Source organism: Oncorhynchus nerka, linkage group LG4 (genome assembly GCF_034236695.1).
Source record: "Oncorhynchus nerka isolate Pitt River linkage group LG4, Oner_Uvic_2.0, whole genome shotgun sequence".
Lineage (NCBI taxonomy): Eukaryota > Metazoa > Chordata > Actinopteri > Salmoniformes > Salmonidae > Oncorhynchus > Oncorhynchus nerka.
The window spans coordinates 91,292,359-91,309,520 of NC_088399.1; the positions used below are offsets into that span (position 1 = coordinate 91,292,359).

At 45.4% G+C, this 17,162-nt stretch overlaps 1 protein-coding gene across 1 annotated transcript in view; it reads left to right on the top strand.

Annotated features, from left to right (window-relative positions):
- The window catches only part of LOC115121183 (transmembrane protein 170B-like), a 41,434-nt gene extending 31,443 nt beyond the window's left edge, over positions 1-9,991 (top strand). Inside the window, exon 3 of the mRNA XM_029650222.2 lies at positions 1,358-9,991. Coding sequence (XP_029506082.1) covers positions 1,358-1,488 — 131 coding nt within the window. The 3' untranslated portion in view covers positions 1,489-9,991. The remainder of the gene's footprint in view (positions 1-1,357) is intronic.
- Positions 9,992-17,162: the final 7,171 nt, after the last annotated feature.

A 17,162-nucleotide genomic window follows, 5' to 3' on the forward strand; every position in this document is an offset into this window, starting at 1 on the left:
CGGCAGGTGGCCTAGTGGGGCGGCAGGTGGCCTAACGGGGCGGCAAGTGGCCTAACGGGGCGGCAAGTGGCCTAACGGGGCGGCAAGGTGGCCTAACGGGGCGGCAAGTGGCCTAACGGGGCGGCAAGTGGCCTAGTGGCAGGTGGCCTAGTGGGGCTGCAGGTGGCCTAGTGGGGCTGCAGGTGGCCTAGCGGGGCTGCAGGTGGCCTAGCGGGGCGGCAAGTGGCCTAACGGGGCGGCAGGTGGCCTAGCTGGGCGGCAGGTGGCCTAGCTGGGCGGCAGGTGGCCTAACGGGGCGGCAGGTGGCCTAACGGGGCGGCAGGTGGCCTAACGGGCGGCAGGTGGCCTAACGGGGCGGCAGGTGGCCTAACGGGGCGGCAGGTGGCCTAACGGGGCGGCAGGTGGCCTAGCGGGCGGCAGGTGGCCTAACGGGGCGGCAGGTGGCCTAACGGGGCGGCAGGTGGCCTAACGGGGCGGCAGGTGGCCTAACGGGGCGGCAGGTGGCCTAACGGGGCGGCAAGTGGCCTAACGGGCGGCAGGTAGCCTAGCGGGGCGGCAGGTAGCCTAGCGGGGCGGCAGGTGGCCTAACGGGGCGGCAGGTGGCCTAACGGGGCGGCAGGTGGCGTAACGGGGCGGCAGGTGGCCTAACGGGGCGGCAGGTGGCCTAACGGGGCGGCAGGTGGCCTAACGGGGCGGCAGGTGGCCTAACGGGGCGGCAGGTGGCCTAGTGGGGAGGCAGGTGGCCTAGTGGGGAGGCAGGTGGCCTAGTGGGGCGGCAGGTAGCCTAGTGGGGCGGCAGGTGGCCTAGTGGGATGGCAGGTGGCCTAGTGGGAAGGCAGGTGGCCTAGTGGGGCGGCAAGTGGCCTGTTGGGGCGGCAGGTAGCCTAGTGGTTAGAGTGTTGGACCACTAACCGAAAGGTTGCTAGATCGAAACCCCGAGCTGACAAGGTAAAAATCTGTCGTTCTGCCTCTGAACAAACAACCCACTGTTCCTAGGCCGTCATTGTAAATAAGAATTTGTTCTTTAACAGACTTGCCCTAGTTAAATAAAGGATAAATGAAAAAATATATACGGTCAGCTTACAAAGGGACATCTTTTAATGCTTCTTCTAAAACTGTCCATGTGTGAGAGTCTAAAGACACAACATTAGATTCCAGTAGGGAGCTGTAGGGATACGAGGACAGGCTGAGAATAAGGAGTCCCGAGAGTCATTTTTCTTTGTGCTTTTATCAGTACTGAAATGCCATTGAACAATCTGGGGTGCAGTCGACAAGGCTCGACTGACTGGTATGTTGTGATATGTGTGGTAATACTCATATTAATGACAATCTGTATGTGGGTGTGTCTCTTTCCCAGGTGCGGCGGTAGCGGGGGTGTACAGGGTGGCAGGGAAGGACATGGCCCCCCTCCAGGCCTTGGTGTTTGGAGTGGGCCAGACCACCCTCTCTGTCCTCATCTCCTTCTCACGCATACTGGCCACCCTCTGAAGAGATGACCCTTCCACACAGATGGACAGACTCACTGACGGATGGACAGACACACACACACACACACACACACACACACACACACACACACACACACAGGAGAGGAGGGAGCGACTGGGCACGTGTGGGAGACCATGGTTCACATCCTACCAGTTACACTCGCCAGCGACAGATAACAACACAGCCAATGTGTGAACTGTGGTGTCAGTTAACCTCATGTTGTATTTGGAGGAAAACAAACACAGTAAATTAGCTGAAGACTGTGGTGTCCCAGCAGTTGCAGACATTTAGGGAGGGATGCCGAAGAGATAGTACCCCCCCAGTGGCTGTGTTCTGCCACTGCTGCCCTCACTAGATCCCCCTCTGCTGCAGTACGACATGGGACGTCAATGCAGGTCTCAGTTCTGTGTTCAAGAAGCACTTCAAAAGGCTCCCCACCAGGTGGCGATGTCCCCAGCCTCCGTCAAGTGTCGAGTCAGTGAAACCACATCCTGGACCGAAGGCAATGTCTTGGGTATATTCAGAATTGTCAGTTCTATGTGCCAATGGCCTCTGGGACTTACCTCCAGGGTTGTCAAGAGAGATGCTTTCATGGCCATCTCCACAGACTCTCCTTGAAGGTTTTCTGATGCACTTGTAGTGGGAAAACCACCCACATTTGTTTTTTACAGTAAAGAAAAACGACAACAACCTGTATTTGATTGTACACTTAATATCCTATGGTCCTTGAAGTGCCAGGGTATGCTGATGAGGGCCATGGCCAGAACAGAGATGGACCTTTTGGAGACCGATCGTCATTCTGACATGAGAGGATATCAAAGAGGATGCCAGACAGGATGTCAACCGAACTACCTTTCAGTGTTAAAAACACAACAACCACAAAACGACTGGTTCTTCTGACTGTGGACATCTTTATGACTATTCCTTCTTGTAAAGTTCTTCGACTACCGCAGCAGTGTTTCTGTTGACAACATACTCCTACATGTTTCTTTTTTAGGGGAAAGAAAGAAAGAACATGACAAATGGCTTAAGCCTTTCTACTTTCTAAATGTTGCCGATCCCCCTTGTTTACCTAAAAAGGTGTCTGAATAGGGAAAGTTGTTCAGGTGCCGTAGTTCAAGGTTACTAAGGAGATAGAACCACTATCTCTGTTTGACCTTTTGTTAATTCGTGTCTAGACCCGTCCAGGTTGTCCAACATACTCTGAGGCAATTAGCAACTCTGGCCATGAAGATTGGCTGGAGAGGGTCAGAGTTGGGGAATCTTTCACTACCTGGTTCTTACAGAGTTTTATGGAGGTAAACTAATGTCTTAACTGAAGTTAAGGGATGCAATGTCCTGGTAGTAGCTGTATGGCTGCTTGAGAATAGTTAAGATAGAGTATCTCTTGGAAGGGTTTCTGTCTCTGTGTTGTGGTGCAGATTTACTGTTAAAGGCACAGTACAGTCAACAATGTCATTTTTCCTGTGTTTTATATATATTTCCACACTATGCGGTTGGAATAATACTGTGAAATTGTGAGAATGATGATCGTGCCCTTTTCGTGTAAGAGCTGTTTGAAAAGGACGCCTGAAATTTTTGCTTGTTTTGGTGGGGTGGAGTTTTGGCCTGCCTGGTGACATCACCAGCTAATAGACCAATAAGAAAGAGAGTTCCAAAGCTCTTTGTCAATAACAGCTAGTTTTCAGTTTTCCCCTCTCTACTTCAGACAGTCCTAGCAAAATTTGAGACCGTTTTGATTGAAATGAATATCTAATTGTTACCCAGAAATTATTTAATTTTGAGATAAAAATGTCTACATTGGACATTTCTTAAGGTTTAGAAATTGGAATCCAGCCGCTACTTGGTGGTTAAAGATACAAATGTCTGGACTCCTATAAATCCCACTCCATAGAGAGCCATTTCTATAGAAGGTCAGAGACTCAATCTGCATCCCAAAACACACCCTATATAGTGCCCTACTTTAGACCAGAGCCCTATTCCCTATATAATGCACTACTTTTCACAGAGCCCAATGGGTCCTGGTCAAAAGTATTTCACTATATAATGAATAGCAGGGTGTAGTTTGTTATTTCCTCCTGGTATTGGAGGGTTGCAAGGTCCACTGTCTTTACCTGTTAGTCAGAGAGCTGATAACATACCATCCCCACCAGTCACTTTCATTGGTTGGTAAATTACATTCGACCAATAAAGGGGTCCTCTGCCGCATAATAACTAGAGGTGAATACCACACCAGACACTCGGTGGAATCTAAGGGTTCTTTTTTTATGCCAAAGGACTTTGTTCTCACATTTTAACTTTATTTATTGTGGATTTCTTACTTTGTTTTTGTTATTATTGCTGAGAAAGTATGTATTGTTTTCATATCAGAACCATTCTTTTTGCACAATGGCGTGAGCTGAACAAATGGATTTTAAAATACCCCAAATCCCTTTGCTTCATTTTGGCCAAATATGAATGTCCAGTGTGACCTGATTGAGTGATTTCTTTTTTTCATTAGTTATATAATTGACACCAGTCACCTTCAGTACCAAGTCATTCCACCAGATGGCACTAGTGCATTGCATTTTATGAGGGACAGTTACAGCCAGTGTAAGTGGGGGACATGGATTGAGAGAGAGATGATTGTGTATTGAAGAGATGCCTGGTGATATTTTTTGTACTTGAAATGTTTCTTATATTCTTTAATTAATTCATTCTTGAGGCTTCCAGACGGTCTGGAAACGTTTCTGTTTGACAAATCTAGGGTATAACTATCAAATCTTTATTTGCCAAATCAAACTTTATTTGCGCTGAATACAACAAGTGTAGACTTTACCGTGAAAAGCTTACTTACAAGCCCTTAACCAACAGTGTAGTTCAAGAAGAAGAAAATATTTACCAAGTAGACTAAAATAAAAAGTAATAATTAAAAGTAACACAGTAAGAAGAACGAGGCTACATACAGGGGGCACCGGTACTGTGTGCAGGGGTATAGGCTAGTTGAGGTAATCTGTATATGTAGGTGGGGGCAAAGTGACTATACATAGGTAACAAACAAACAGCAGGTAGCAGCAGTGTACAAGAGGGGGGGTGTCAATGTAAATTGTCCAGTGGCGATTTTTATGAATTGTTCAGCAGTCTAATGGCTTGGGGGTGGAAGCTGTTGAGGAGCCTTTGGGTCTTAGACTTGGTACCGCTTGCCGTGCGGTAGCAGAGAAAACAGTCTATCACTTGGGTGACTGGAGTCTGACAATTTTATGGGCTTTCCTCTGACACCACCTATTATATAGGTCCTGGATGGCAGGAAGCTTGGCCCCAGTGATGTACTGGGCTGTTCGCATTACCCTCTGTAGGGCCTTACAGTCAGATGCCGAGCAGTTGCCATACCAGGCGGTGATGAACCCGGTCAGGATGCTCTCGATGGTGCAGCAATTTTTTTTTATTTTTTTTTATTTCACCTTTATTTAACCAGGTAGGCTAGTTGAGAACACCTTTATTTAACCAGGTAGGCTAGTTGAGAACACCTTTATTTAACCAGGTAGGCTAGTTGAGAACAAGTTCTCATCTACAACTGCAACCTGGCCATGTTAAAGCATAGCAGTGTGACACAGACAACAACACAGAGTTACACATGGAGTAAACAATAAACAAGCCAATAACACAATAAACAAGTCAATGATACAGTAGGAAAAAAAGAAAGTCTATAAACAGTGTGTGCAACAGGCATGAGGAGGAAGGCAATAAATAGGCCATAGGAGAGAATAATTACAATTTAGCAGATTAACACTGGAGTGATACATGAGCAGATGATGATGTGCAAGTAGTGATACTGGTGTGCAAAAGAGCAGAAAAGTAAATAAAAACAGTATGGGGATGAGGTAGGTAGATTGGGTGGACTATGTACAGATGCAGCGATTGGTTAGCTGCTCAGATAGCAAATGTTTAAAGTTGGTGAGGGAAATAAAAGCCTCCAGCTTCAGCGATTTTTTTTTGAATTCCTTCCAGTCACTGGTAGCAGAGAACTGGAAGGAAAGGCGGCCAAATGAGGTGTTGGTTTTGGGGATGGTCAATGAGATATACCTGCTGAGATATATAGAACCTTTTGAGGATCTGGGGGCCCATGCCAAATTTTTTCAGTCTCCTGAGGGGGAAAGGTGTTGTTGTGACCTCTTCACGACTGTCTTGGTGTGCTTGGACCATGATAGTTTGTTGGTGATGTGGACACCAAGGAACTGGGATACCTACCCCATAAGTATCCCCCCTTTCCCTTTCCTTTTCCATACTAGCTCTCTCACAACTCTTCGATTAAAGAAAATACTTGGAAATTGTATCCTTAAAACAAACTATAATGAGCTAACTATAATGAGCTAACTATAATGAGCTAACTATAATGAGCTAACTATAATGAGCTAAAAATTCCCCCGATCAACTGAATTTGTAGTGCATTAGTTAGTTATTACACTCATTGAAATCTTTCCTGGTTCTAGTTCAGGAACCAAATGTGACTTATTTCAGATGACTCTACCACAGATAGAACAATGAGAACAATTTTTCACTGAATTTGTACATGTGAAGCAAACGCTTGGCGTTTCTACTCACTACCAAATATGGTAGTGAGAGGAAGCCCAGTGGCCGGCAGTGGGACACGATGGATCAAGATGGATTTCAGCCGACATTCTGCAAATGACCTCATCGATGAAACATTTGTTCTCAATACAGTGTTCTGTTCCCAAAACTAAAATATGTTATGAACAGAGTGGACTGTTTTGTAGACTTTGCCCTTTGAAAAAAAAAAAAAAAAAGAAGTTTGATCGCGTTGTTTAGAAGGTGCTAGTTATTGCACACGCACACATCACAGAGTATAGGCGTTCCCTAACGGAAATATGCAGACGATGCTAAAACACGCCAATAGGATCTCGCTAGTTCATGCTTGGCTCTGCCCACCTTATTGCTTGTCCTGCCCACTATGACTCATTTGTTCCCATTGGAAACAACAGGCTGTGGCCTATCTTGGTTTAGTTCTAAAATCTTTGACTCTACCCTGCTGTCAGATATGATCAATACTGTATGCTTCTGTTTGTAAGTGAAACTGTGTTTGACAGAGTGTTGATGTTGTACTTGATGTATGTATGTGTGGTTGTTTGTGTATGTGACTGTTTTAACATGTATTAACTTCTTTTCTTACAATCCCTGAAAAGTGCTTTCTCGAGTCTTGGGCAAAATGTTGTGTGATGGCAGGTCACTGAGCAATGTCTAATAATGTTGTTTAAAACCTTTTGATGTATTTCATCTACAAGGTGTTCACAACTATTTTTTCTGCTACCAAAGCTCCATGCACTATTCTTAATACTGTTAAATGTCTATATTTTGTTTCGCCAGGTGAGGATGCATCATGTATTATTGTGCAGAGTAGACGAAGCCGGGTTGGGCTCAATTCCATTTAAATTCTAGTCAACTCAGAAAGTAAACCAAATTCCTGTTCTAAATATTCTCACATAAAATCATAAAACAGAATTGGCATTTCAGTGTAATTTGTGCGTTGACTGGAATTGAGGAATTGACCCCAACCCTGATATATTCTTCACCAGAGGATGTGTAGCGTGAGCTGTACTGACATACATTGACATTTACATTTGCACCATGGACAGTATTTTGATACCAATAAGATGGATTTATCTATTACAAACACTAACCATATTTTGGAACGTTAAAAGGAAAGGTTCACCCATTTTGAATGTTATATTGTTTTGGTGCATCTCTAAGTGATGTTTTATCGATTCCCTGGGTTATTTCTTGTTTTCATGTATGTCTGAGTTATTGGCGTTGAAGCAGGCAGAAATCCGTCCGGTGTGACGTAGCACCGTGATGATAAAGTCTCTCTCGCTACACTGGAAGTTAATAGGAATTTTTATTTTTTTATTTCACCTTTATTTAACCAGGTAGGCTAGTTGAGAACACCTTTATTTAACCAGGTAGGCTAGTTGAGAACACCTTTATTTAACCAGGTAGGCCAGTTGAGAACACCTTTATTTAACCAGGTAGGCCAGTTGAGAACAAGTTCTCATTTACAATTGCGACCTGGCCAAGATAAAGCAAAGCAGTTCGACACATACAACGACACAGAGTTACACATGGAGTAAAACAAACATACAGTCAATAATACAGTAAAAAAACAAGTCTATATACAATGTGAGCAAATTAGGTGAGAAGGGAGGTAAAGGCAAAAAGGCCATGGTGGCAAAGTAAATACAATATAGCAAGTAAAACACTGGAATGGTAGTTTTGCAATGGAAGAATGTGCAAAGTAGAAATAAAAATAATGGGGTGCAAAGGAGCAAAATAAATTAATTAATTAAATACAGTTGGGAAAGAGGTAGTTGTTTGGGCTAAATTATAGGTGGGCTATGTACAGGTGCAGTAATCTGTAAGATGCTCTGACAGTTGGTGCTTAAAGCTAGTGAGGGAGATAAGTGTTTCCAATTTAAGAGATTTTTGTAGTTCGTTCCAGTCATTGGCAGCAGAGAACTGGAAGGAGAGGCGGCCAAAGAAAAAATTGGTTTTGGGGGTGACTAGAGAGATATACCTGCTGGAGCGTGTGCTACAGGTGGGAGATGCTATGGTGACCAGCGAGCTGAGATAAGGGGGGACTTTTCCTAGCAGGGTCTTGTAGATGACATGGAGCCAGTGGGTTTGGCGACGAGTATGAAGCGAGGGCCAGCCAACGAGAGCGTACAGGAATAGGACTTTTAGATCACCAAAACGTCTATCATACATGTCAGATTTCAGTACTTGCCGATGTCATAACTCAGGAGAATGTCTTCTCTTGAATGAGACATTTTCTGTGATATTCCTACCTCGAGAAATTTGTAATTTAAGGAGGGTCGAGCACATTTTTTTCCAATTTGTCTGCCTCTTTAGACCAGGGTGCATTGCGTGGTGCCATTGAGTTGTTATAGAAAGGAGATCGGAATCCACTGAATGGTAGAACGTAATACCGACTCACCCAGCAGATGTCGACCAATCGCATTCAATTTGTCTTGCTGCGTCACGCGGTTGCTAAGCTAATCGTCACTCAATCCCTTCTCAAAGTCAGTGTATATGTCGAGAAACGTGCCTATTTTCCTCGAAAGTACGTTATGTCACGATTCCAAAGCTATACGATACTACAGATAGCAAGTTAATTATCTCGCATCTCAGAAAAGATTTGTAATGTTGTACTTCTTGTTGACAAAATATGTGATAACGTTGGGTTTTTGAGCTAGCGCCCAATAGACTCCCATTCACTCCTTGAAGGAGAGGGCTCATTGACCTAGCATGGGCAATGTTTCCCATCTCCTGTTTGAATCCACTTTGTGAGACACATCGATATGCAGGTTGAACATGGTGAGATTGTAGACTCCTAAATTGATAGTGTAGTTTGTTGATGCAATTGTACAGCAAACCAGCTACTTTACATGCTGGTATTATCTTTGGTATTAATTATTGTGTGTTGCTACGTTTGCTAGCTACACTCTTAGGAAAAAAGGGTTCCAAACATTTTTGGTTCTAGGTACAACCCTTTTTAGTTCCATGTAGAGCCCTCTGTGGAAAGGGTTCTACATGGAACCCAAAAGGGTTCTACTTGGAACCAAAATTGTTCTACCCGGAACCAAGAATAGTTCTTCAAAGGGTTCTCCTATGAGGACAGCCAAAGAACCCATTTAGGTTCTAGATAGAAAAAAAGGTGCTAACAGTGTAGCTAGCTAGCCAGCCAGCCTATAGAGAGAGCATTGCATTGTGGGTTTTGTAGTTGACAGATTTCCACAACGATTTTCCATGTTGCTACCAACCTTGTTATAATGCCAAAATGAAAAATGTGTGTTCACAAAAATATTGTTGTCACGTATTCAACACTGTAAATTAAAGGAATGAATGGTTTTGGGTGGATTTTTCCTTTAATGTAATTGCCATGAATGTAAATTTGTTGGTGTTGGATGAAGAGGATGACAAGGAGGATGAGTACATTTTCTGCTCACTGTGTGATGACGTCATAGACGTGGGCGGGTAATCCTGTGTGATGATGTCATAGACGTGGGCGGGTAATCCTGTGGAAACTGCAATAACTATAGGGACATTTTGCAGCTGGTGATCCCCACAGTTTTAAATACCCACAACCCCCATCCGACCGTACGATGCGCTGTCCTATAATCCGTTGTTTGTATTTCTCATGAGCTTTATAACCAATGCCAACCCCTCAGTCCAGTTCAGTGTTATACAAATCCCACGTACGCTCCAAGGACAACTCTGTACCCACTCAGCAACTGCATGCGGAATGAAACTCGGATAATGTGTGTGAATGGATTCGGACAATCCATAGACCATGGTGTGCAAAACAAGTGGCACGTGTAGATAATGTATAATATGTTGTTTTTAAAACTTTTGTACCAGCGAACGGCTGATGTTTCTAACTGTATTTATGTACAAATGTTCTCCTGTACATACTCAGCATTCTATTGAATTAAAATGTTTTGCAGTAAAAATACTGTTGGTTATTCTTTTGACTTATTCCTAAGTGTATGAAATAGACTGTTGCTTGTTCATATGTTCAGCTGAATGATGGTTTTGTTAAAGAAGAGAGTGGTAGTATTATTGGGACTATGATACTGAAGCTTTCTGCCTCTCCTGGTAATCTACCATTCTTCTTTCTAGAGGCCCATTCTACTTTATGACTAGTCTGACCATGTCCTCTCTCCCTCCAGCTCTCACAACATCACCTGTCAACCTTCCCTATCCTCGGTCACACTTTGGATAGTCCGGGTTTTCCACCCGTAGATGCTTTACAGATGGTCATACTATCAACAAACTATCTGTTGATAAGCAACTGCTTGCTAAAGTTACGGGTAGGGTTAGAATAAGGGCTAAGGTTTAGAATAATGGTTAGGGTAAGGGATAAGGATTAGGATTAGAATAAGGGTTGGGGTTAGAATAAGGGTTAGGGTAAGGATTAAGGTTATAAGAAGTGTTCGATTAAGAGTTAGGGTAAGGGGATAGGGTTAGATTAAGAGTTAGGGTAAGGGGATAGGGTTAGATTAAGAGTTAGGGTAAGGGGATAGGGTTAGATTAAGAGTTAGGGTAAGGGGATAGGGTTAGATTAAGAGTTGGGGTAAGGGCATAGGGTTAGATTAAGAGTTAGGGTAAGGGGATAGGGTTAGATTAAGAGTTAGGGTAAGGGGATAGGGTTAGATTAAGAGTTAGGGTAAGGGGATAGGGTTAGGGTTAGATTAAGAGTTAGGGTAAGGGGATAGGGTTAGATTAAGAGTTAGGGTAAGGGGATAGGGTTAGATTAAGGGTCACGGTTAGAGCTATCCTCATAGTGTTACCCTTTCCTCTTCCTCTGGACATTACTCTATAAGTATCTTAACTACCTCCTTTTGTCCCTCCATATCTTACCTCTCCACTCTTGCCCCTCTGTCTCTCTCTTTCTCTCTCTGTCTGTCTCCCTCCTCCCCCTTCTTCCTGTCCATATGGACACTGCCCTCAGTCTGCCCATGCTGAAGCCCTACCAGGCTGGCACACAGAGCCATCATAAATCCTCATTGTGTTTCCACATGACTCTGCCATTGTCTCCCATTCATGACTGGCCTCCTGGCAGTGCCCCTATAAGGCTTCCCAGGGGTGACATGCTGGATGTGGAGCCAGGGAAGGATCATCAGAAGAGGGAGCGGCTGGTCTCTCGGGCTGGCGCTGCTACTAGACAAGCCGACACCCCCTGGCACTGCTACTAGACAAGCCACACCCCCTGGCGCTGCTACTAGACAAGCCACACCCCCTGGCGCTGCTACTAGACAAGCCACACCCCCTGGCGCTGCTACTAGACAAGCCACACCCCCTGGCGCTGCTACTAGACAAGCCACACCCCCTGGCGCTGCTACTAGACAAGCCGCACCCCCTGGCGCTGCTACTAGACAAGCCACATCCCTGGTGCTACAAGACCAGCCACACCCTCTGGTGCTACTAGACCAGCCACATCTCCTGGTGCTGCTACTAGACTAGCTACACCGCCTGGTGGTTCTACAAGACCAGCCACATCTCCTGGTGCTACTAGACCAGCCACATCTCCTGGTGCTGCTAGACCAGCCACATCTCCTGGTGCTACTAGACCAGCCACATCCCCTGGTGCTACTAGACCAGCCACATCTCCTGCTGCTACTAGACCAGCCACATCCCCTGGTGCTACTAGACCAGCCACATCTCCTGCTGCTACTAGACCAGCCACATCCCCTGGTGCTACTAGACCAGCCACACCCCCTGGTGCTGCTAGACTAGCCACATCTCCTGGTGCTCCTATTAGACTAGCCACATCTCTTGGTGCTACTAGACCAGCCACACACCCTGGTGCTGCTAGACTAGCCACATCTCCTGGTGCTACTAGACCAGCCACATCCCCTGGTGCTACTAGACCAGCCACATCCCCTGGTGCTACTAGACCAGCCCAACCCCTTGGTGCTCCTGTTAGACCAGCCCAACCCCTGGTGCTCCTGTTAGACCAGTCCAACCCCTTGGTGCTCTTGCTAGACCAGTCCAACCCCTGGTGCTCCTGTTAGACCAGCCACGTCTCCTGCTGCTACTAGACCAGCCCAACCCCTTGGTGCTCCTGTTAGACCAGCCCAACCCCTGGTGCTCCTGTTAGACCAGTCCAACCCCTTGGTGCTCTTGCTAGACCAGTCCAACCCCTTGGTGCTCCTGTTAGACCAGTCCAACCCCTTGGTGCTCCTGTTAGACCAGTCCAACCCCTTGGTGATCCTGTTAGACCAGTCCAACCCCTTGGTGCTCCTGTTAGACCAGTCCAACCCCTTGGTGCTCCTGCTACACCAGTCCAACCCCTTGGTGCTCCTGCTAGACCAGTCCAACCCCTTGGTGCTCCTGTTAGACTAGTCCAACCCCTTGGTGCTCCTGTTAGACCAGTCCAACCCCTTGGTGCTCCTGTTAGACCAGTCCAACCCCTTGGTGCTCCTGTTAGACCAGTCCAACCCCTTGGTGCTCCTGCTAGACCAGTCCAAACCCTTGGTGCTGCTGTACCCCAATTCTAGGTGGGGCAGGAGACCACTTGGGATGGATCCTGGAGCCTTCCAACTATCAGAAGTGCTCTTTAGAGTGAGGCAATAAACAAAGTCTATAAGATGCAATGCGTCTCAGTACTAGAGGCGTCACTACAGACACCATGGTTCGAATCCAGGCTGCATCCTAACCGGTCGTGATTGGGAGTCCAATAGGGAGGCGCTCTATTGGACCAGCGTCGTCCGGGTTTGGACGGTGTAGGCAGGTCAGTGTAAATAAGAATTTGTTCGTAACTGACTTGCCTAGTTAAATAGATAAAGGTTAAATTGAACAAATTAAATGTAAAAGTAGTTCAACACTACGTGCTCTTAATAATACAGTTAAAGAGCCATTTTTAACCGAGCTGCTGAAAGACATGGTGTGGTCACGCCTGGGTTTGAGGAAGTTTGCTGTTTTGGCTAATATGGTACAGCCCTTCCATGTTCAAGAAGAACCCTCTGTAAAGTGATGGATCATCGGTCAGTGAACGGAGCAGAACAATCGCAAAGTTCCTTATCCGATTCTAGTCTCCATATCAGAACAAAAGACCATTTAGAACCGCAGACAATTAGTCTTTCCATTGATATTTGTGTAATGTGTCTTGTCGGTTTCAAAGTAGCTTGACTTGAACCCAAAAGCTCAAGGCCTTAGTCTCCTATTACCGTATGTTCTCGTCATCACTGTGCTGTACTACAGTAAGTACTTTATGTCCTGGGGTCATTGTCATCTTTGTTGCCTAAAGTAGGTTGACTGAGGCGTGGGAGCGACAATGCACTCAGTGGAATTGAATCAGTTGCTTTGTGGAATGAAAAAAAAGAGTGTTTTTGTTATTCTACTCCATACACTTCTGGCTAGGTTTGTGCTTTCCAGTAAACTCCATTCAAGGGACTGTTTTATAACCTGTTGAGTGGCTGAGAGAAGCTGATAAGAGGTCAGTGGCCCAGTCTGAAGCTTTGTTCCAAACCGCTCCCTATATATCCCTATTTAATGCACTACTTTTAACCTGGGATCTGTTTAAAAGTAGTGCACTAATATTGGGAGTAGGGTGCCATTTGGGATGTAGTCTGAGCACGGATACAGGGAAGGAAATGTTTCATAAGAGCAGAACAGAGCAGAGCGGCGCTGAGCCTATATGATCCATGGAATGTGTGTGTGTGTGTGTGTGTGTGTGTGTGTGTGTGTGTGTGTGTGTGTGTGTGTGTGTGTGTGTGTGTGTGTGTGTGTGTGTGTGTGTCTGTGTGTGTCAACTTGGTGCCACCCCGTACATCACCTGTCAGTCTTTATTTGATATCCCAAACAGGAAGTCTGTTATGTTGCTTTCCTGTTTTCTGTCTTCCATAGCTTGTTCTGGAATTCGACATGTCACACCACAGGGTTAGGTTCCAAATGGCACCCTATTCCTTATAGTGACTTATGGGTTCTGGTCAAAAGTAGCGCACTATATAGGGAATAGGTTACCATTTGGGAAGAAGGCCAGTTGTCTTTTACGTGGCCCTTGGTACAATCTGCACCCTTATTTTCCAGGAATGTATTTATCCTTTAACCTGGAAGTGCTCTGGTCATGGCAGGAAGCCACCTCTCTGTGATCTAGTTCAAACACGCCACTTTTCTACTGACAGAGGTTTATTATTCTAAGGACTGGTATCTAGCTGTGAGGGACAGTTTCCCCTTAAATACTGATACAGAGATTAATGAACTAATGAACCACCAGGACACATATGAAAACACTTACAGGTAGAAAGAGTGATTAGCAAGTCATGTCGTATTTCAAAGGAGAATGGATTTATTCTGCTTGTATGTTTCAGTTTATTCAGGACGTACTGTACGCAATTCAGCATCTCAACGTGGGGCTCTTTAGGATATGGGCTACTACTTTATCTGAGACATTCGCTTCCTAGACTACGTTTTAAGTGTTGTAAATCATCCTATCACCATGGTGACTAAATTAGTCATATCACTGCACTAATCCAAACAGTTTGTTCTATATTGATTCATCATAGGATTTATTATGGCTCCGTAGAGTAGATCAGTCTGCTTCATTAAGTCTTGTGCCTTTTGTCTTATTGCTTCCTCCTCAGGAAATACTCCTGAGTTGAGGAAGAGACAAGGAGTTGCATGCTCATTCCACAATGGCTGGATCCTGACCAAGTCGTTTGACCTGGAATATCATCTCAAATGATTGACCTTGTCTCCCCTGGATCATCATCTTTAAGAGCTGCAGACAACAGACAACTCAGGGTCTGTCTCCTGGACTGGCCAGAGGGTCAGTCGTGACAGCAGCGTCTACAGTCTGGACTGGCCGTAGTCTCTCCAGACAGACCGGTTGCCTCCCACAATGTACCAATGCTGTTGCCCTGTTGCCTCTGAAGCTAGGTCTGGGGTTTCTGACGCTAGGTCTGGGGTTTCTGAAGCTAGGTCTGGGATTTCTGAAGCTAGGCCTGGGATTTCTGAAGCTAGGTCTGGGGTTTCTGAAGCTAGGTCTGGGATTTCTCAAGCTAGGCCTGGGATTTCTGAAGCTAGGCCTGGGATTTCTGAAGCTAGGTCTGGGGTTTCTGAAGCTAGGTCTGGGATTTCTGAAGCTAGGCCTGGGATTTCTGAAGCTAGGTCTGGGGTTTCTGAAGCTAGGTCTGGGATTTCTCAAGCCAGGCCTGGGATTTCTGAAGCTAGGCCTGGGATTTCTGAAGCTAGGTCTGGGATTTCTGAAGCTAGGTCTGGGATTTCTGAAGCTAGGTCTGGGACTTCTGAAGCTAGGTCTGGGATTTCTCAAGCCAGGCCTGGGATTTCTGAAGCTAGGTCTGGGATTTCTGAAGCTAGGTCTGGGATTTCTGAAGCTAGGTCTGGGACTTCTGAAGCTAGGTCTGGGATTTCTGAAACTAGGTCTGGGATTTCTGAAGATAGGTCTGGGATTTCTGAAGCTAGGTCTGGGATTTCTGAAGCTAGGTCTGGGATTTCTGAAGCTAGGTCTGGGATTTCTGTGGCTAGGTCTGGGATTTCTGAAGCTAGGTCTGGGATTTCTGAAGATAGGTCTGGGATTTCTGAAGCTAGGTCTGGCTTAGTCACGGTCACTGAGGGTAGAAAGTCATTATATTTCTATGGCTTAGTCATGTGGATGGAGAGAACCCTCTGGTTCGTTTACTGTCCTCTGGCCCACAGCCTGGGTAAGACTAGGCCTGTATCCCATCTGGAAACCTTTTCCCTATGCTGTGTACTAATATGGGCCTTGGTCAAAAGTAGTGCACTTAGGGTTGCAAAGGGAAGGTATATTACTGGAAACCTTTGAAGTGTACCAGTAAAGTATATCATACCAGACATATTGTATAGTGGCCCTTTTGAATACTTCAGTTTGTCACAGGTGTCTGTAATGAACTCTGTCCCTCTGTGTGGCCGTGTCACATGTAAAATATATGAAATCATTATAATAGATCATGAAACCCGTTAAACATGATCCTAAATATAAAGCATCAACGTAGTGAATACCATTGGTGTTTAATACGAAGGTTTGAGCATGCAATATCCTTTATTTTGTTTTACAAACTTTTATTTATTTGTTGTCAATGTTTTGGCGTTAAAAGTCATTTGTTGGAAGAGTTGCAGAGTTAATTGAAAATAATGCCATTGTTGATTAGATGCTTTTTTCATTAATTAGGCTATTTTCTCTTGAACCGTATGGTCTATCTACTAAAAACTCATGGACAATATGATACAGATTTTTAAAAGTAATACTATATATGAATATATATTTTTTAAAGTTATTAAAGTATAAATGACCAAAGTTACGATAGATTGCCATAGACTTTCTGTTAATTACAAAAATGACTGAAGATTCGGGTAACTTTGGTAAATTACCCATAGCTTTGTAACCCTGAGTGCACTACATAGGGAATAGGGTGCCATTTGGGACGCAAATCTAGTTCTGTCTGACTGGCTCCGGGCCCACTGCGCCGCTGACGGCACAATACACTCCGGGACTGATTTATGGTCTTCTCTCCTCTCATTATATTAATAGACAGTATGAAAAATGACCTACCTCTTCAGCTCCCCATTGTCTAGGGCTTCTTCTCCGACTCCCCCGACTCTATCTCTGAAAGATAAGGCCCTGCTGGGTCATCCTCTGGGGAGGGGCGTATGTGTGTGTGTGTGTGTGTGTGGGGGGATCATTGTCTGGGCCAGTGGCTGTCGCGTGTGGGAACACTGCTGCAGGTGTCGACCCACACACCTGGCTTCTGGTTCTGGTACAGGCTTCTTAGATGTTGAAATGACAATCAGCCACACAAGGCTCTGGGTGAGGGGCTCTGGGTGAGGGGCTTTGGGTGAGATGGTTCTGGGTGAGGGAGCCTGATTGACTGCAGCCTGATTGACTGTCATTGGGTGTGGCCAGTCATCATGGGGCTCGCTGAATGAACAGTAGTCTTGTTCTAGATCAGTGTTACTCAGTACTTCAGGTTCTGATTGGCAGGCAGGTGTCACTCAATACTTCAGGTTCTGATTGGCAGGCAGGTGTTACTCAATACTTCAGGTTCTGATTGGCAGGCAGGTGTCACTCAATACTTCAGGTTCTGATTGGCAGGCAGGTGTCACTCAATACTTCAGGTTCTGATTGGCAGGCAGGTGTTACT